The sequence below is a fragment of the Choloepus didactylus genome, chromosome X (genome assembly GCF_015220235.1).
Source record: "Choloepus didactylus isolate mChoDid1 chromosome X, mChoDid1.pri, whole genome shotgun sequence".
Taxonomy (NCBI): Eukaryota; Metazoa; Chordata; class Mammalia; order Pilosa; family Megalonychidae; genus Choloepus; species Choloepus didactylus.
Window position 1 is genome coordinate 8,205,336 of NC_051334.1, and position 21,713 is coordinate 8,227,048.

Here is a 21,713-nt window from a genome sequence, read left to right on the forward strand (position 1 = left end):
TCACATTAGTATTCCTGAATATATAGACAGCGTTATAAATTACTGAGTCATCAATCCGGTTTATCCTCTATCTGAGTTACTCCTCTCTAGCTAAAGTCAGGTGACCCACATGCCCACTCACCTCTGCGTGACTGTATGAACTGTATAGTCTTTCTCTTCATTGGCTTGAGGTCACGGGTTTGTGGTTAACAATGTGGGTCCTGCAAGCAGATGTCTCTCGGCCTCAGCTTTCTGGCTGTAAAGTGAGAATAAGAGAAGCTCCCAGCAGCTTGTTTTGAGGGTCCTCCGAGGTGTTGCCTGTAGCACCTGAGAGCCTGCAGGTGATAGGCTCACTAGACCTTAGCCATCATCTCAGCATGGGCAACAGCAACAAGGCAAGGGGGCTCTGGGAGAAGGGCAGAAAGTGAGGATAGAGAGGTCCTGTATACACATCAACTATCCTCTCTCTGGCCTTAACGCCCCAAAGAAGGGTCTGTTTAAAGGGATAACAGCACAGCTCCTCCTTTGGGTTAATTTTAAGGATAACCGAACACTGGGGGCACTTTGTCTAAGCAAGCTCATATAATTTAAAATCACTAAAAGAAAAAAACAGGTAGTCGTCTGAACGTTTAAAAAATACAATCATAGCAGCGTGACATTTGATTTACTCAATATGCACGTCCCACTGGACAAAAGCGAAAGATTACAATTAGGTTCTAGTGTCTTCCCAATCTACAAAATGGGGCTCACTGTGTCCTGGGGACCACAAAGGTATCCCCTCCATGAAAACCTAATGCATATCCAGATTCAAAACAGATACTTACAAAACAAAACACAGATAGTAGGAGCCTCTGTTTTCTGAGAATTAAAAGTTATCTCAAATTATTTCAAGGCATGCATCCCTCCTAAGTTAAGCTTTAAAATTTCTTGGGCAGACAATGTATGAAAACAAAGTCTATCCCTTATCTCTTTTTCCCGCTTATTAACTGGACTCAATTTTAACTTCACCCCACCAGGCTGCTTCCTTTCACCGCCGCGAGGTGGCTCCTGGTTGTCTGTCTGAGCTGCCACGTCCCGGTGCCAGCCGGTGGGAAGGAGGCGGGCCGCCCCCCACCACGGGAGCCCCTCCCAGCTCACTGGGCGTGTCCCGCCACCCCGGTTTTGTTCGCATTACCTTGTGGGCGGTTTGGGAAGGCCAGACGCGGAGCAAGACCGAAAAACCTGCAGCCTTGGAGCGCTCTCTTCTCCCCGCAGCGCCCAGGGGAGACAGCAGCGCGCCGCGCGGGACGGGCCGGGAGACACGCCGCTCGCACACCCAAAAGCCCCTGGCGCGGCTCCCGTGGGAAGCGGGCGAGGGCGGGTGGGGGGGGGGGGGGGGAGGCCCGGCCGGTGGGGATTGGCTGGCTGGATTGGGAAGGGCAGCTGTGCCGCTGGGCTGGGACTTGACCAGGAGTCACGTGGCTCGATGGGGCGGGGCCAGCCGGGGCTGTTAAAGCAACAGTTTAGGGAAGCTGGAGAATGCGGTTAGAACAGCCCCACCGTCCCGCCAGAAGCCCCTTTGTTCCCAGGGAGTGCCTCCTGCTGATTAGCTTAGACAAACCATTTGGAGTAAATCTGAGTGTCCGCTAGAGGATAATTTCTCTTGCTAATTTAAAAATCCTTAGCCATCGTTTCATTACGATATTTTCCCTTCCTTTGGACTCCTTTCTTAGGCTGGGGTTTTAAATCTGGAGGTAAGCATATGTCATGGCATATGAGAGGACTGGAGATCTGTATTTCCTTCTGATTCCATGCATTACCTGGAGGATTTTGGACAAGTCAGTTAGGTCTGTAAGCCTTACTTTCCACAAGTTACCTGGAAGGTTCCTATCAGACCAAAATATTGTGTTTCGGGTGGCCTACTTCTCTCACGTTAGGGTGGACTGGGGCTTGCCAGGTTATTGGTAAGGAAGTTTTAAACTAGGGGAAAATAATGTGGATTGAAAGCCTACTTCAAACTAGTTTTTACATAAAGTGCATTATTGGAAGCTCTCTTAAAAGACCTACACTTACTTAAGCTAATTCTCATTTAACCAGTGCGTTCTCGTCCCTCTAAAATGTGCTGACTTGGAAAGAGCCCAAATGTCCATCAATGGATGAACGGACAGACATAGAAAATCGATTGGCTGTTGCCAGGGTCTCGGGTGGTGGTGGGGGGGTGTGTGTGAAGGAATGGGATGTGGCTGCTCATGAGTGACTGTCCCAGGCTGTTTTTCTTTCCCCCAGCTGAGCTGCCCGCCTTACTCCTGCGTGCCCGGTCTCGCTCCCTCCCGCGTCCTGGCCACCTTGAAACTAATTGCGGGGCTGTGAAACTGCAGAGAAAACCAACTCGGATTGCTAGGTATTAAAAGGAATAAAAGACAATATCAGACCCTAACTCTTCTCAATATCAATCTCGCCCCCGATCTCCCCCTCCCCTCTCACACGGGCTACCCAGGCTCCTAACTAGCATTTCCTTCTCTCCCTCCTCTATCCTGGCCCTTACAGTCTCCAAGTGCCCTAATCACCACAAAGGAAAACATTCCCGACCAAGGGATCCTAATCTCAACCTCAGTAAATCCCTAGCAGCTCCCAGATCCCCACTGGGCTCTCTTTAGCAGGAGCCAGTAGCTTAATAAATACTTGAATTAAGCAAAACAAAAGATGATGCAGTGTAAATGCATAAACCAAGTCTGTAAAGTCCTAGTGACTGGTTTGGAAGGATTTTGTTGTGAAACTCCAAAGGGTTGGGAAAGTGTGAAGATCCAGAATAATTCTTCACTCACTGCTTTGCAGTCGTTTCTAAAATTTGTTAAAAAGAAACTGGACCTGGAGTTGCACATGATGCCTTTCAGATGTGGTTTGGTTTATGTAAGAAGGACAAAGTGGCCTGCCCTCGGCCAACCCACCCATGCTCAAAGATTAGCAAACGAGCGTACATTTATGTGTTTTAAGTTAAAACAAAACATGCAAACCTTTTATGATTGCCTCTTTCATCTGCCTTTTTTGAAAGTCTGATTTGACATTGTTCAGCCGAAGTATTGCATTAGAGCAGCATTTTCCATTCTGCTGCCATTACCCCGTCTACCTCACTCCCCTTTGCCATTCCCCCAGCTTGGTGCTTCTCCAGCTTCGGCCTCCATCAGTGTCCCCTGAGGGGCTTGTTGAGACTTACTGCTGGGCCTCACCTCCAGAGTTCCGGATTCAGTAGGTCTGGGGCGGAACCTGCGAGTTTGCATTCCTAACGAGCTCCAGATGACGCTGAGGCTGCTGGTCCAGGGGCCGTGCTTTGAGCTCCACTCTTCCTCTCCCAGCCTTTGAGCTTCCACCAGGCCCCTCTTTGCAACGCATTTACAAGTTTCACATATTTCCTTATGCACGGGTCAAAGTTCCAAGTAGGAAATGGGAAAGGGATTCTTAAATGTAAAGCCAATTTTGCTTGTTCCCCATTTCTTCCTTAAATTCCCCTGTTCCCCTCAGTTTTGACTGTCACATAATTCACCTTCATTTTCTGTTCTTTATATAAAAACCTTTCCTTTGAAAATCCATCTTCTCACGTGACTTCTGAGGGTGATGACAATGGGGTAAGATCAAACTGGCCTCCCCAGCTGGGTCACAGAAGAAAGCCCTCTTATCCTGGGTGCTTCTTTGACGCGAATAAACAAAGACGCTTTCGTGGTGGCTGCTCACTTGGGCTGGAAGGTGTTCCTGGCTGTCCCTGCAACTTGAGCTTTGCTCATGTTCGCAGAATGGCGGTGGGAAAGGTGACCCAGGGCCAAGCTAGCTTGTCCTTCTGGTGACCCGGTGCTGACCCTGCCCCATGTATCTGTTTGCACCCTTTGCTCAGCTGTGCTCATGGCCACAGGGCAGCCGCTCCTTGAGGGACGTGACAGTCAACTCACGCTCGGCCTCCACGGAAGCCTCTCTCTCATGGGAGGTGAGAGGGGGCGACACAACCGTCCCACCCCCCACAGAGCATCAGGAAGGCAAAAGAGCCAGGTGGTTCAGCCTGTCCTCGAGACCCTCGACACAGGTCCTCGGTCTCTGACCAAGTAAAGCAAGTGACTTCAGGAAGGCACTGAACCCGGAGTCACCATGTTTCTTTCCTGCATGAAAATTCCCTTTATCCTCCAAGGAAATGTGGTCATCGCCTTTGGGTGGAGAGAAGAAACTGCTTTGTGGCCATCTGAGGGTCCTGCTTCCCGCTGCCCTCCTTTTCACTCACTGGCCCACCGATGGTTGTAATCTTAGAACTAGGCAAGAGAAGCAGACATGTTGAAGGAAACACGGAGAAATGAGGACTCAGAAAAAAGAAGCCTAAAAATTTGACAAGCGATAGAAATATAGAAAGGAAGAAGAAAAGTAGGGAAGTATCTCATAAACTGTGCTTCATAAACATAACCCACACTCCATGGGAAGGCAGATTGAGACCGGACTGTGGAGTGTTTCAATGTCATTGTGAAGGAGAGGGGACCTTGTCCTGTAGGTGAGAAGGGGAGGAGGGCATGTTTTTAAGCAGGGCTGTGCCTGTGGCAAGTTGTGTAGCAGATGGAGGAGAGGTGGGAGGGTGGAGATGGAAGGCTGCTGCAGTAATCCGAGGAAAGTGAGAAAGGGTGAGAACTAAGACAAGGGGAGCTTGGGCAAACAGGAGACATGTACCTAAGAGAGTCAACAGGACAGGGAACCCAGGGGAGGGGGGCTGTGGGTCTGAAATGGGGCCACAATCCTGGACAGGGAGGCGATTGGTGGCCAGTGAGAAAGTGGATCAAGGTAGAAGTTGAGGTGCACAATTGGTCCTTCCAGATGTTGAGGCACCCATGGGACATTCGGTGAGGATGTCCAGCAGGCCATTAGAGTTCAGGCGAGATTCCAAAGCTGGAGATTAGGGTTGCCCAGATTTAGCAAATAGAAATTCAGGACACTTGGTTCAATTTGAAGGTCAGATAAACAACAATCCATTTTTCAGTATAAGTATGTCCCATGCACTATCTGGGCCGATGAAGTGTTTTTAGTGTAAGTATATCCCAGATAGCATATGGGGCATACTTACACCAAAAATGATCTGTTGTTTAAAACTCTGACCTTTACATTGAACTCAGTGTCCTGCATCTTATCTGGCGACCCTACTTCAGAGGCGCCAAGGTAGCAGGCTCTGCATCCCCATCCCACCTGTCCCTAACTCGGGCAGGTAGAATCCTGGCTTGGGCACAGTGAGGACATGACCCACTGTTCTGGTTTGCCCAGGACTGGGGGATTTCCTGGGATGTGGGGCTCTCCATGCTAAATCTGGGGTTGTCCCTGGTAAACTGGAATGAGCTAGTTACCCTAGGCTGAACAGATATTGGTTGACTTGAATTTGGAGAATCTTCTGACCTTTTAGCAAACCTCCTGGGGGCTTTCCATTGGAAGCTGGTGCTGGGGCCCCTTGGTGAATTAAGGTTCACGCCAGGTCAGGGGTCTCCACCCCAAAGACTACTGTCTGCAGTTCAATATCACTGTAACTCCATCCAGCAGGGCCGAAGAACTCCAACCTTTATTGGAATTTTCCTTTGGTTTGTATTTTTTTTTTTTCTCTTGAGGAACATTTGCTGTTGATTTTGTCCTGTTTTAAAATTCTGTCTGGTTGAGATGCTGACTTGTTTTAAACTCTGAGTTTTTCTTTGGTCGTTTCCTTTCTTCTCAGTTCAGTTTATTGCACCTCCTGCAGTTTGCTTATCAGACCAACATACACACAGGCCTGGAATATGTCATGACATCCCCTTACATTTAATCCTTATACTATTTCTCTGTCAGGCAGATGTGTATTAAAATGTGCATAAGAAAAGCAGCAAGCTGGGCTTCTTTAGAAGTTTCTTCATTTGCACAAACTCCATCAGTATAGGAGTTTTTTTTTTCCCTCTATAAAATCCCACAACAAACGTATGTTAATAGCTCCTTGGATGGATAAGAAAAATTCACATTTGGCTATTCCTGCTGCATTTCCAGAGACACAAAAATAAGGATTGAGTATTCGGAGATGCAAAGACATCTGTGCCACAGGGAGCTTTCCTCTTGCTTGTTGGGTCTCTGAGGAATGAGTGATTCCAACTGCCTGTGAAAGGGGTTTTGTACAACTTGAAAGAGTTTGATTTTTTTCTTGACATGTCTTATGTCATTTACAGTGTGTTAGAAAGAACTTCAGTTTCCACTCAGCTCTTTGCATTTCGGGTGTGTGTTTTAAAAACAGCTTATCTTCAATATGATAAAAGCATTTAAGGGGCAAACTTTCACTCACTCAGCTAAGGATACTGTCACTGGGTTTAAACCATAAAGAAAAAGAGAGATTGCACGTTGTTCATGACATAGATGTGGGTGTGGATGTGTGGGTATATTTGTACAGCTCAATTCAATTATTTTTAAAAATATTGTGAGCCCTCAGTTTTCGGAACTGGCCATTTTAGACTTGATAATGGATGGATGTGCCTCTAATTACCTTTTGTGACACAGACATCAACCTCAGGGCCATGTGATCTGGAGTTATTTCTTAAAAAGAACTCTAATGGCAAGAATGTGGTGGGGAGGGGTCCTCTAAATCAGGCAGACCAGCCCTGGAAGGAGGGATCTTGTTTACAGCTTTCGACAGAGTGGGGGCAGCCAGGAAGAACCCGGGGCCCGCTGGCAGATCCTCCGGGGTCTGACCCAGTGGCAGAAGTACCGGACCTGGTGGCAGAGCCTGGACGTTTCCTAGCCATCCCCCCCCATGTTGGATAACACCTGTCTGTCACGCAGGTGGGAAACCTGAGTTCTGGTTCTATAGCAAACCACTGCCTCATGGACATTTGAGGAAATCAGCCTTTACTTGCAACAAATGATTATTATGAGTTTCTCAATGCTTTAGAGTCTTTGGGTTGATGACCTTGATAACATTTTTTGCAAGCTCTTTGGCTGTATATGTGTAGTGTCACTGTTATTTATTGCACCTGGACTTGTGGGTAGTGAATGATCTGCCCAGAGTGGGGTGCTACTTCATTCATGAGATTTAATGCCAGGGAACAAAGCTTTTGCTTAACTTTTTATTCATTATGGCACAAGACAGAACTTTAAGAAACACCGCTGAAAATGTCATCGCCAACATGAAAATTAAGAGTAGCATGTTTTATAAAAAATTCTTTATAGTACACTTTCCCTTAAGCATTGAGACAAATCTCATAAAATACTGAAGCAAATCGCCACCTGCTGGTCGAAAAATGGTTTTGCAGCCGAAAAACTTTCAACCTTTTTACTGAAGGAACATTTTTACAATACAACAAAAAATAACTGAAGAAAACATTTGGTCAGCCTTTGGCACAATGTAAATATAAGGCTGTAGGTTTTTTTCCCTAAATATGACAATTTATAAAGCATTGCATGTAATTTGGTTAATACTGATTACAGGGTAAAGGGGAAAACCATGTTCTTCTGTAAGTTGAATACTCAGATTCTTAAACACTTTATAGCTGGATTCCAGTTTGTAGCTTTGAAAAATACATAAAAATTATATGTTAAAATATATATTATATACGGTCTATATAAAATTGAATTTGACCTAGAATGGGAAGGACAACTTCTCAATTATTCTTTCTTGACTGTCGGGTATGGCCTTTCTCTTGTTTGATTAACTGAATCCTTTCTAAACAGATTCTAAAAATATATTTCATAATGTATCAAAGGGGATATTTTCCTTCAAACATTCTTTAAGAAAAAGTATTCAGCAACTACATCTTTCGTATCTCACTACTATATAAAAATATGGCTTCTCATATTTTGTTTTTTTTTTTTGGAATTTTTAGTGTTTTTCTTAGGCATTGAAGGAAGGGCTACGGTAAAAGCACAGAAACCTGCTTGTGCACATTCGATTACATTCAGTAGAATTTCATTGCTTAGTATAACTCATTGCTTAATATAGGTGAAGTGATTAAAACCATCGTTCTTCTGTTTTCTCTCTGTGAATAGATATGATTATTATACATAATCTGTTACAGAATATACAGTAATCAAAACCAAAGACACATAAATACAATTAGACTATACCAAAGCCGGAGTTGTATCTTACACAGAGCCAACGTGGGTAGTTTTTACACGGGATGTTTTCACCCGTTTCGGTGTTCGTTTTTCCCTAAGGCTGGCTACGCAACAGAACTGGCTTATAAATGGAGAGGGTCAGAGTGCTCTACGTCTTGAAGTGAACTGAGTTTCTTTTGTGTTGCTTTTCAAAAGTGTAAAAGAAGAAAAATAAGCAAGTGTCCAATTGTCCAACACCAACTTTTGCTTTCCTCTTGGAAGGAGGCTGGATGTGTGGGACGGCAAGGGCCCAGGCTTGGGCGTGGGCTCATACCAGCGTTTCGGGGAGGCCGTCGGGGTTGTCTGTCGATAAGAGCTCCCAGATTTGCCACCGCTCCTTCTGCCAGTCGAGCCAGTTGGGTCCCCCCAAGTTCTCACTGTTCTGACCACTGGCTGAAATGGAGTAGGCGCTGCTCAGTTTTTTTGGTGTGGCTTGGTGCTCTCGCTTGGAGATGTGGCCTCCCTCTTCCAAAGCTCTTCCAGAGCCTTCCACGGGCCTCTGAAGCCTCCACGGCGGGGACTCCGGGGGCTGCTGGGACGACACTGAAGCTTGCTTGCCTGGGCCAGGATAAGGCGGAGGGGGCCTCGGGTCGTTTCTCCCAGTCTCTTGAGGTCTCTGGTGCAGAGGAGTGGCGTGCCTCTGCAGCCAGGCACTGTCCAGCTCCCACTCGGGGCAGTCTTCAGCACTGCTCAGGGCCAAAGACTGCTCCGACCTGGACGTGGCCTGCTCAGCTCCCCGGCTGCTGCCCTGGATGTGGGGCGTGCTGCAGACGCGGGACACGGGCGGGTGGGCCCTGCCCTCCACGCTGCTGGCCGTGGCCCGAGTCCTCCGAGCGGCCTGTGTGCCACCTTCCCACTCGGTGGAACTACCCTGCCACGGAGGCCAATTCGGGGACAGGTTCCCTTGAGAAAGGGAACTCAGCCCAGGTCGTAGGGAGCTGCTTTCAAAAATGTCTCCATAGGAGCCTAGAAGCCAGAGAGAGGGGCAAGAAATGGGATTAACCAGTAGAATTCCCACTGGGATTTCCTGTTGTTTCCTTCCCACTGAAACCTCTAAAATTGAGAAAGCCCCGGACACTCTTAGTTGCGGCTGCCTAAAGGAAAAAAAAAAACTTTCTGGTAAAAGAAATGATGACTATGCTGTCAAACTAGATAAAGTAATCCTTGTCACTAAGATATGTTTCAGGGAAGTCCCCTTGGATAGGTGGCCATGAAAACTTTTTTGAACCCAGAAGGTGAAGGAACCATTCCCGTCTCATTCAGTGCAATTTGCAATCCAGAGGTGATACTGTCAGAGTAAATGAATTGAATCTAAAATACCCCATTCCATGTGAGAAGATAATCACTAGAGCAGACGCTGGACTTGTTCTGTCATCACCATGGTGGGAAAGACTGGCTTGTTGTTCACCCAACCATTTCTCTTTCCTTCCTAGACAACGTTGCCCATCCTCCTTTGCAGTTAGGGGGGCCCCGCCAATGAGGTCTGGCCAACAGATACGGATCGCTCTGTGATGTGAGCCATTTCTAGATCTGGTCTAATAAAAAAAAAAAAGCATTCACAGTCCTCCTCGCTCTCTCCCTTCTGTCAACAACCAGCCCAATATGGACAAACCGTGCAAGGCACCGAGGCCTCGGAGGATGGTGGTGCCAACGGCTGGGTGGCCCTGGGCCCCTGAACGACTATGTGGAACAGATTGCACCCTCCCCTCCCCACTCCCACCCCTCCCCACCCTGCACAACTCCACCGGCCCAGGATGTAAGAGAGGAAATCAACCTGGAGCAGGTTAAGCCACAGGCATTTAGGGGTTGTTTCTTACAGCAGTTACCCTTCCCTGACGGATGCAATTTTTTTTTTTTCAGGAAATTGAAGGGAGGGACAAAACAGTGCGTTTCAAAAGGCAAATGAGGAGTTCTTGGGACATGTGTCCCCAGAATGGATCTGTCTTCCCTCACCTCTTCAAAAGTAGGCAGGGAAAGAGCACAAGCTCCCCCCAACCCCCCCCCCCCTTTTTTTTGTAGGGGCATTTACACAGAGACAGGTCAGAGTTGAAACAGAAAAAGGAAAATGGACCAGAGCACCTTGGAATGGTTTCTCCTTGGGGGAAAAAGCAGTAAAGCACTTCATAGCATACAATGAGATAGAGTTATGTAATGCATCAGTCTAAAGGCAGCTGGGTTAGAAGCCATTAAATCAAAATAGACATTGTGCTTTCAAATGTAACATGGAAAAAAATTTGTAAAATGTAACATGGGAGGTATTACAAAACAATGAGAAAGGGGTGATATGTTATTTTTTGGAACAGTAAAACAAATACTTCATACTATACAGTAACATATATTCCGGACGTATTAAAGAGTTAAAGGTTAAAAAACAGTGAAATAATATAAAAGAAAAAATGCAGATGACTGGATATCTAATGCTTACCTAAAGATGAATTTTGTGAAAGAATTCACAAAAAGAGACAGGGACAGACTTAATTATGTAAGAAATAAAATTAAAAATGTCCAGATATCCAAAGGGAAAGAAGGAGGTAAACAAACAAGCAAACAAACAAACAAACAACCAGTGGCAAATAATTTGAAATACAAAAACCAAAAACCACCAACAGGAAGCCTTTACCTAAAAGAGACTGTGCCAGCAGTTTATTACAACAGAAACAACTTCACAACTTCCCAAGCCCTGGGCTGCAGACAATGAATATGCACGTCCTGCACTAGGACATACCCATTAAAATAACAATGAAGAATAACTGGAAAAGGAAAGTTAAAGAAATAATAGACAGTTGTGTAGACAGATTGATTATGACTTTGTTTAAAAACTTTTGCAAGGGAAATTGAATGAAATATAGCCAAAATTGACAGATCTCAGTGGGAACCCTAAGGGCATGTTTATTCTTTTTTCCCCCTAATTTAAGGATTTTCCAAATATTGTCTGACAAGCATGTGTTATGCTGATAATAAGGGGAAAATTAAAGCAAACAAATGAAAAATAAATGGAAATGAACACTCTTTAAGAAATAATACTTCACCTGTCGTTCCTGGGTCCTTGGATCCACTTTTTAATGTTGAATGCCAAGTTCCCCAGATATTGAAAGGCTCCTCTGACATATCTAGGAAAAAGTGTTTTCAAAAGGTAACACAAAATCAAAATTGAAGGACAAAACTCCATCATTTGCAACAAGGGTACCATACCGAAGCTAAGTGTCATTAATGGGGGTGTGAGAGGGACATGGGGTTTTTTCTTTTTGGAAACATGAAAATGTTCCCAAATTGTGGTGATGGAAGCACAGCTCTGTGTTTATACTGAGAGCTGCTGATTGTCCTCTTTGGATGGACTATATGGTATGTAAATAAAACTGTGTAAAGAAGTCAATAAATGTTTGTAGACCATCTCCTCTGTGCAAAGTACTGTATTCGAGATTGCGTTAGAAAACAGAATCCGGTTCAGGAGGTTTATTCCATGCAGGCCTTACCAAAAAGCTCTTTCTATGTCATGGTTGTGGGGGAGGGGGGCACAATAATGCCCCCCCCCAAGATGTCCAGGCCCTAATTCCCAGAACTTGTAATAGGTTACTTTATATTCATAGGGAGCTTTGCAGATACAATTATGTTAAGGATCTTGAGACAGGGAGCTTATTGTGAGTGGCCTGATCACAAGGGTCTGTAGAAGTGGGAGGAGGGAGGTCAGAGAGGACAGAAGATGCCATGTTGCTGGCTTTGAAGATGGAAGAAGGGGCCATGAGCCAGGGAATGGGGCAGCCTCTAGAAGCTGGAAAAGGCAAGGAAAGGACCGTCCTCTCAAGCCTCCAGAAGGGCACCTGTTTTAGTTTGCTCATGCTGCAGAATGCAAAACACCAGAGATGGATAGGCTTTTATAAAACGGGGGTTTATTTCACTACACAGTTACAGTCTTAAGGCCACAAAACGTCCAAGGTAACACATCAGCAATCGGGTACCTTCACCGGAGGATGGCCAATGGCGTCCGGAAAACCTCTGTTAGCTGGGAAGGCACGTGGCTGGCGTCTGCTCCAAAGTTCTGGTTTCAAAATGGCTTTCTCCCAGGACGTTCCTCTCTAGCAAGCTTGCTCTTCTTCAAAACGTCACTCACAGCTGCACTCTGTTCAGTCTCTTTGAGCCAGCACATTTATATGGCTCCACTGATCAAGGCCCACCCTGAATGGGTGGGGTCACACCTCCATAGGAGTATCCCACCGAAGTCACCACCCACAGCTGGGTGGGGCACATTCCAAGCAAATCTAACCAGCACCAAAACGTCTGTCCCACAAGACCACAAAGATAATGGCATTTGGGGGACACAATACATTCAAACCGGCACATTCCACCCCCTGGACCCCAAAATGACATTATCTTTCCAAATACAAAATACATTCATTTCATCACAATATCACAAAAACTTAAACCATTTCAGTAACAAAAGTTAAGTACAAAATCCCATCAAAATCAAATATAGGCGTGGTCAGTCCTAAGGCACAATTCTCCTTTAGCTTTGGATCTGTGGACTTAGAACAAGTTATATGCTTCCAATATACAAAGGAGGGACATTCATAGGATAAACATTTCCATTGCCATAAGGAGAAAGCATAACAGGACCAAAACAGTTCCCAAAACCCGCAGGACAAACTCCATTAGATTTCAAAGTCAGACAGTCATTAACAGAACAACGTTGCATCCTTGGGGCTTGAGAGAGCGGGAGTCTAACCCTTCCCAAGGACCTTTTCAGCAGCCCTTTCCTCTCCAAACGCTTAGGTGAGTGCTCCAACATACCCACACATTGGGGAGACCACCTTCTCGGCCCCACCCTCCTCAAACATCGGGGCTGCTCCCGGATTCCCTTCCATCTCCGGGGCACACGCTCAACCCCTTCAGAACAGTGTGGTGGCAGCCAAGCTCTCCCCAATTCCCTGGGAATGTGCTCCACCCTCTTTGGGACCTCGGGTGGCAAAACTCTTCCAGAGCATCGAGGTGGAATGCCCACCCTCGACCTCCGGGGCAAACTCACCCTTTCCATGCGTGTAGGCTGCTCCGCTCTCCCAGTCCAAGGCCTCTTGACTCCAGACCTCAACCTCCATGGCTCTGTGTTTGAAGAAATTTTTCCTGCAATTTGTTCCTTGTCTGTCTCCTCCAGTCCAGACTGGCAGCGGCTCTGTCTATAAAGTTCTCGCAAAAATTCTGTTGGCTTTGCATGAAGCACACAGGGGTCAAAGCCATCAGACAATAGGAGTTTCCACAAATCCTTTCTGGATAATTCCATCTCCAATCTTGGCTTGTACTGAAATGGCGGCTGGGTTCCATGTTCAGTTACATCCTCACGTTGGGCTGTAGCTTCTGGGATTCCACCCCCTGGAAGCTTGTAATTTTCAGCTTCTGGTCTCTTTGAACCCAAGAGTTCAGTTCTAAGTTTATCTCTTTCTGCTCGCATTTTACTATAAGCTGCGAGGAGAAGCCAGGTTACGTCCTCCACATGTAGTCTGGAGATCTCCTCAGCTAAGTACTCCAGGTTGTCACTTTTAAATTCTTCCTTCCATCTGACACCAGGACTCAATTTTGCCAAATTCTCTGCCACTTTAAAACAAGGATCACCTTTCTTCCAGTTTACAACAACATATTCATCATTTCTGCTCAAGTCCTCATCAGAAGTATCTTTAGAGTCCATATTTCCACAAACAGTCTCTTTAAAGCAGTTTTGGCCTTTTCTATCAAGCTCCTCACAATTCTTCCAGAAACTCCCCATTATCCATTTAAAAAGCCGTTCCAACATGTTTGGTATTTGCAAACTCAGCAGCAAAAGCACCCCACTTCTCCGGTACCAAAATCTGTTTTAGTTTGCTCATGCTGCAGAATGCAAAACACCAGAGATGGATAGGCTTTTATAAAACGGGGGTTTATTTCACTACACAGTTACAGTCTTAAGGCCACAAAACGTCCAAGGTAACACATCAGCAATCGGGTACCTTCACCGGAGGATGGCCAATGGCGTCCGGAAAACCTCTGTTAGCTGGGAAGGCACGTGGCTGGCGTCTGCTCCAAAGTTCTGGTTTCAAAATGGCTTTCTCCCAGGACGTTCCTCTCTAGCAAGCTTGCTCTTCTTCAAAACGTCACTCACAGCTGCACTCTGTTCAGTCTCTTTGAGCCAGCACATTTATATGGCTCCACTGATCAAGGCCCACCCTGAATGGGTGGGGTCACACCTCCATAGGAGTATCCCACCGAAGTCACCACCCACAGCTGGGTGGGGCACATTCCAAGCAAATCTAACCAGCACCAAAACGTCTGTCCCACAAGACCACAAAGATAATGGCATTTGGGGGACACAATACATTCAAACCGGCACAGCACCCATCCCTGAAATCCTATCCTGGACTTCTGAGCTCTAGAACTGTGAGAGAAAAAATGTGTGTTGTTTTAAGCTACCAAGTTTGTGGTGAGTTGTTACAGCAGCAATAGGAAATGAATACGATGGTGACAGGTGACAAAAGGTTCTAGGCTCCAGCCCCATGAACATCGAGAGGGTGGGAGCTCAGTGGACATGCATGTGCTGCCCCCAGGAGCACCCCGCTACTGGCTTCCACAAGTCACCCAAGCAGTTTCACAAATCCCCAGGATGCGCACAGACATTTCCAGAGTAAAGCCCTGTATGAAGCGCTTCCACAATCGCCTTGGATCCTCGCAGCAACCCGGTGATGCAACGATTACTACTCCAGGTTGCAAATGTCTTCCGGGTGCTTCCCTGCGTTCAGGAGGCCACTGGATTACCTCGCTGGATCCCAAGGAGACGCCCAAGCCTCAGGCCCATTCTGATCATCTCCACTTTACAGCTGAGGCTGGAAAGTGGGAGCAGGTGAGAAAGACACCCAAGGCTACACCGCAGGGGTCACCCAGTGCTCATTACCAGTTAACTCAACCCTCTGGGATCTGGGATCAATACTGGGATGGGGCTTAGTTTTCATAGGAGGACGTGGAAAATGGAAAGCAGGGATGGAGATCTGGGTTTCTCACTCCAACTCTAGTACCCTCATCGCTGGACACTAACGTCATTTGCTTCCCGTTCCCTCAGGGTTAGTTATTTTCAGGGAGAAAATGAAAGGTTAGTCAGGGCCTGTCAACCTCGTCACTGCTGACATTTGGGGCCGCAGGATTCTGGGTGGTAGGGGCTGGCCCGCACATCGGAGGGGGTTTAGCAGCCTCCCTGGCCTCCACACACTTGATGCCAGTAGCAATGCCCGCGACTGCCACCAATTTAAGACAACCAAAGTGTCTGCAGACATTGCCAGATGTCCCCTGGGGCACAATCGCCCCCGGCTGAGAAGCACCAGGTTAGAGTTTGCCACAGATGTTGAAGGGACGCAAAGAGAAATGGGTGCTTCAGCCCAGCGGCGAAACAACTGTGAGGCAAAGACACAGGAAGGAAGGAGGGGCACTTTCAAGGCATGAACTTGTCTAATAATATCTCAGAATTTGCATTTAGAAACCAGAATGTGCCATGTCATTTCATAATAGCAAAATTTCCTCCAGAGTGCCCTTGTTTGGTAGGGAATATGACATACAGGGAATTTGTCTCTAATTTAAAAGAGCAAAAATTAGAACTCATTTATATACATCAGAAAGGGAATGGTTAAAAAATCTGACACATCGACTTAATGGGAAATGGGATGAAAAACATTAGCAAAATGGAAAATGCTAAAGATATGGTTTTAAGTAAAATAAACTTAGTTCAAAACCTTCTCTATGATGAAATCAAATATAAAGTTACATAGGCATATGGACAAGAACCAGACAAAATACCTGTAAGAATTTAAAAAATAAATTGTAAGCATGGTGGGAACATGGGTTAATTTCTCATTTTAAAATGTCCCATTGTTTTTTGACATGCATATTTGGGAAATAAGAATAAAGGTGCCACAATAAAACAATAATAAAAAGCCTTTTTATACTAAATGATAAATTTTAGGTGAAACAGTGAGAGTTTGTACTGGGCTTTCGAGTTATTCCTTATAGCATGGCTCTGAGGGATTAATACCCTTTGGGGGACAAAACCAAACCATAGATTCCATGGTCAAATCAGTTTGGGAAAAGCTGCAAACCACGCCCCCCAGTCCCTTTATGGAAATCATTAGCCCGTTAAAGAGTTTGAGAAATTATGCAGTAGAGAAACCAGTTGGCTTTGTTTGCCCAGCATCCCCCAAATGTATTTGACCATGGAACCATAATTTTGCCTAACAGTGTTCATCTCCCATGGAGACCTCTTCAGAAAATGCTGTTGCCGTATACAGTCTTTTCACCTTGTTCTTTATGGAAAAGTAACATTGATAAGTGGGTGGCATGAGCAAGTATACAACCCAAACCCACTGAGCAGGATACGTGACGTGCCTTGGGTGCTGGAAGGAAAGAGTCAACTGGGAATACGAGTGGTTCCTCAAGGCACGCACTGAGTTTGCTTTCTGGATGTCTGAGACTAGGGGTGTGGACAGTGGGGGCCTCCAATTTGCCACCCCTCCCTCTCTCTCAGCAAATGCTCACTGAATTACAGAACAACTTCCAAGGGCAGGAAGGGATGGTCCCAAGCACCCCCTGCCCTCCCACTCGCGGAAGGAGAGGCTCTTGATTCGACCAGCGCCAGCCAGGGCCCAGGTACCTTTTCCAAGCCTTGGTCCAGGAGAACTTTCCCTTGACTTCGCCTGCAAGTGGCCCACCAGCATGTACTGCTCTGGCACTTTGTAAAGCTTCTCCGAGCCCCCCGGGGCCGTGTCCTCTTGCATAGCCAGCAGGGAACGCTCGGACAGCACAGGGGAGTTGTTGTCATAAGGGGAGATGTCTCCGCTGGAGGCCTTGGAGTCTGTAGACGAGTGTCGCCCGCCCATGGAAAAGGAAACTTCCGACCGCAGTATGTCAGGGTTTCTGGCATGAGGAGACAATTAGAGACGCGTGAGTGCGTCAACAATTAGCGACCAGGGCCAAACAATACAACCCTTACACAAACAACAGCAGGACAATGCTGAAACAAAAAGACCTTCGGGGCAATGGTCCACGATGTCTACGAAAATAAAGGGACGCTTCCATGTAACGGCCAGCAGAGGGCAGCAGAACTCAACAGCTGTCACAGCAGCCAGGGCATGGGGGGCGGGGAGGGGAGCATGACAGCAGATGACCCTGAATGATCCAAAGTGCGTCGCTGAAATAGCTCATGGATTAATGCCTGTTTCCATTTCAAAATTAAAGTCTGATGCTGCCCAATAAAAACAGAAAATAAATCTTTTACCTTTCTCTATAAACTGAATTAAAAACCATTCAGATAAAACTACAATTGAAACTTGACGTTCATTCTGGCTTTTTGCACAACTCTCCCCCTCCCCACTCCCTGCCCCTGATACTTAGGGTAAGAAAATCCATCCTCTGTGTGATGGTGATGCTACTGATGGGAATAATTCTTTCATTGTATCCAATGGTGGCTGAAAGATAAATATATGACCATCACTACAGTCCATTGTATTTAAATGCATCTAAACTGATTCTACCAGCTGCTAGTGCATTTACAAATTGACATACTAATTCGAATATCTATTAAGTTTTGTCCACGTGCGAGTTGTCACAGCAACAAAAATAACAGTGAAAAGGTAAGCAGGACAGGAAAACAAGAACTTCAGGAACATGGAAAGAGGGTGTGTGTTCTTACCTTGAAACATCTTTATTTTCTACCTTCCTCAAAACAGTGGCCCTGACATCTTAAAGGAAAATGATCACAGGTTGATTAAAAGTTCCAGAACCTGCTTCTGTCCTCCTCCCCCCACCATAACTTCATTTCTCTTTACTAGCCTTTTATTTCTTTCAGTTTAATTTTTTTTCAAAACAAATCCTTTGTGTTCCTAAAGAAGGTAAACATACGCCTGAGCAGTCCTTTCCTAACCAGATGGCTTTGTGCATGCAACATGGACGAAGCGCACGGGAAGGGGTCTGGCGTCATCTTGGGGTTCCAGCAGGAACTAGCATCCAGGGGAACACATCTGAGCATCTGCGATCTGCCTCGCCTGGCACTGGGGCATCCGGAGGCTCGAGCACTTTTTGCTGAGGACATTTTCTACCCACATGGAATAAATAAAGCCTTTTCCTTGCCTCATCGTTGAACTGATGTCAGATAATCTTATGGGAAAGAGCCAGAGGACAACCGTGGAGGATTATTTTCCAGACTTTTAGGCTTTGAAGGAAAACAAGAAAGGAACTTACAACTTGTGCTGGAAAGTGGGGAAAAAAGTGTCAACCACCATATCTAATTAAAGGGGAAGAGCCTCACTAGTTCTAGCTGAGGGAACACAAAACAAAACAGACAGGCACGTGTGTATCATCACGGACTCTGGTTGAGGACATTTTGCTATGAAAATGAGAAAAATCAGATATGTTGAATCGAGTCAGGGTTCCATTTTCTGGCCAGAGCTAGAAATCATTTTGCTGGGTAATCTCGTTTGCTTTCCCTGCTTTGTTGAAACGTTTCCAGTCATTACTTAAAACACTTGATGTCTCTCTCATCAAGAATGAGCCATCAGTTTTAAAATCACCAATAGTGGGTGCATAAAGCCTTATTTTTCAGGATGTTTTAAAAAGAGTTAATTCATTAGCCAAAACAAAACAAGCTTTGGGGATACAAATGTTTTTGTCCCATAAGATTGAGAGGACAGTTCTTAGAAGGTCATATTTTAGCTCACAGAGACCCCAGTGATTTTGTCCCATGTCTTGTTCATCTATCTGACAAAACATATGGAAAAGAATACTTTCAACAAAATGTTGAAAAAAGATCAACCCCCCACAGAAGAAATTTTCTTAAGTCTCAGTACTGGGGACATTTGGGTTTCTACCAAGCAAGAAGGTTATTAACCCATGGAACTATCAATCATGTTACAAATAACGGATCTCTCTTTGCCATGACTGCTAAAAGGCTCAGAGTTATCGGGGCTGCACTTGAGTTGGTGCATTGCAGCTTGCAGTAGTCCATCTTTGTGTGTTACACACCCCAACTTCATCCTATGGCTCTGTCCATTTTTCTCATTGCTCCAGTCTCTGAAATTACTTTTTATGATATTCTACTTTACATATTTTTGCAAGCTGATTTTAAAAACTGTTTTTGAACTGATGGACGGTATGGAAGGGGGAATCCCACTTATATTAAATGTTGGGGGGGGGTGTTGAAAAGGCAGTGTGCTTCTTGAGAGCATTTAGTTTGGTGAAAACAAAATGCCTAAAGCAAAGGACAAAAATAACGATAACAAAAATAACTGAAGACGCCAGGCTATTTTTCCCTCCATTGTCATATTCATGATTGGATCAGGTCAAGTGGAAATGAGAGACGGGCTGGTGCAGGGTCAGCGCCCCTCTCCTCTGTTCTTCAAGCCTCCACATCACCCGGGAACTTGTTAGAAATGCAAATTCTTGGGCCTCATCCTAGACTTGCTCACAGGATTGGCTACATAATTTGTGGGACCAAGAGGGAAATGAATATGCAGGGCCCCATGTTAAAATATATATATATCTAAGAATTTCAAGATGGCGGCAGCAGATAGGCCTGTAGAGGTCGCGGCCATGAGGTGTGCTCTGCCTATCAAAAGGGAAACTCTGCGGGCGGGGCCAGAAAACTCATGGAACAAGCCCTCTAGGTGATTCTGAAACCCAGGGAAGTTTGAGAACCACTGAGAAACCAAGGGCTCCCTCCCTCCCTCAATCCTTGGAGGTGATCAGGGCCCAGTCAGGAGGGAAACCCCAGGTAGTGGCTGAAGCTCCAGCACTGGCAGTGGGTGGGAACGTGGTGGTCTCTAGGAGGCGCACAACCTTGGGGGCTGAGGCCAGCACTGGGAGAAGGAGGGCAGGCGTGCCATCCCAGCAGTCTCCCGGCTCTCTCCCCACAGGGAGTGGGATCCTAATAACTGAGTGTATTTTAGTTGTGGATCAGAACACATTAAGGTGAGAGGGGCCAGGGGAGGCCACCCCACCCTTCCCTGCTTCTGGTTCATTCTCCTATGTCAAGCCACCCAAACGACCATAGCTAGGGGCTCCAAACGGGGGAGGAACTGAGGAAGGTGGTTAAAGCCGTAGCCTGGTGGTAAGCCGTGGACACGGTGTCTCTCAGTGGACAAGGGCCCCGAAACTCGGGGTGGTGGGAGCCACAGGCAAGGACACAAGGCAGAGGGTCATCAGCGAGAGCCGACCCCTGCCTTTCTCAGCCAGCCAGTGTGCCTCGGCCTCGGAAGGGGGTGCAGCCAGCTTTGTGAGGTACACTTGTGTGAAACAAGCCCTTGGCCTGTTGGAACCATGAAAGGTGACACTTACGCAGAGATCACTAGGTGACTCGTGGTGCTCAGGGCTGCTGTTAACAAAGCTCCGTGCTCCTGATCTCAGTCTAGAAACAACCAAAGGAAATGAGGAGACGACGACAAAACATCTCATGGCAGAGACAGCAGAGGTGGGAACCCTTCCAAAGGTTATTTCATGAATAAAAGTATTTAAAATTATTAAAAACCAGTAGTAAAAAGGCGATGTTTGAGAGATTTAGTGGCCCTTGGAAATTTTCCAGTATTTTCCCATGTTACTATTTGGCTTTCTCAGCAGAGGTCAGTAAGGTGGGGGCTGAATTTGCCTAAGGACCCAGGTCCAAGAATTGTTTTCCCACATGAAAGCCCACCGGGTAAAAACCAAAACAGAACTGTTTTATTCACTGCTCAGGACTCTCTCTATGCAACACAGGCAGCCAGAGATTTAAAAGAGATGTAGTGTCCTTTTGCTTTACTATTAAACCCAGGACCAACACACACACATATACAATACACACAAACACCTACACATATCCACACATAAACACATATATAATACACACATGCAACTACACATACACATACACACATTCATACATAAACACATACAACTATATCTACACACACATGCACACATGTAAGTCCACTTACATGATACAATGGGAAGTGAAGACAGAGCAGAGAAGAGAATGAAGATGGCTGAGTGGAGTCTGAAGAAATTCCCTGAGCCCTGCGAGCAGACCTAGGAGGGCTTTGCAGAGCACACTTGCGCCCTGGGGGGCTGGGTGCCCAGACACTAACGACACCTTCATCTTGTGTCTATGCTTCACGTGTCCACCCATTTTCCACTTCGGAATCTATTCTATCCCAAGTTGCCAGGACATTCCTAATGCTATGGAAATTATTTTCTCTGTTAAAGGCAGTTTGTCAAATGCAGAAATAAGTCATAAAATTTGTAAAGCTCTGTAAGAGTTTTCACATAAAAAGTTGCAAATCAGAGAACACGTCCTCGTGATCCAGAAATTCTGTGAGGGGGCAGGGCGGGAATAAAGGCAGGCGGCGTGTGGTGAAAATATGAACTCCCTGAGCCTGAAACCTGGAGACAAAAATGAGAAAAAAAGGAAACACTTCCTTCTGGGCTACAACTGGCAGAGTGGTGGTGAGCCAAGACTGGGGCCTGAGGAGGCTAAAACCCACCACCGCCAGTCAGCTTCGGCATCTCCCCAAGTGGGCTCCAGGTGAGCAGCACTCTCTCACTCCTGAACACCGGTGGGAAAATGAGCCCGGGAGGAAGGTTATTAGTGATTTTCCACGGGACACTCGGAG

At 46.1% G+C, this 21,713-nt stretch overlaps 1 protein-coding gene across 1 annotated transcript in view; it reads right to left on the reverse strand.

Moving 5' to 3' along the window:
• Nucleotides 1-7,737: 7,737 nt before the first annotated feature.
• Nucleotides 7,738-21,713, reverse strand: part of ARHGAP6 (Rho GTPase activating protein 6) — a 550,852-nt gene continuing 536,876 nt past the window's right edge. The window contains exons 7-9 of the mRNA XM_037822077.1: nt 16,730-16,992; nt 11,106-11,186; nt 7,738-9,042 (exon numbers count right to left, since the gene is read on the reverse strand). Coding sequence (XP_037678005.1) covers nt 8,345-9,042; nt 11,106-11,186; nt 16,730-16,992 — 1,042 coding nt within the window. The 3' untranslated portion in view covers nt 7,738-8,344. The remainder of the gene's footprint in view (nt 9,043-11,105; nt 11,187-16,729; nt 16,993-21,713) is intronic.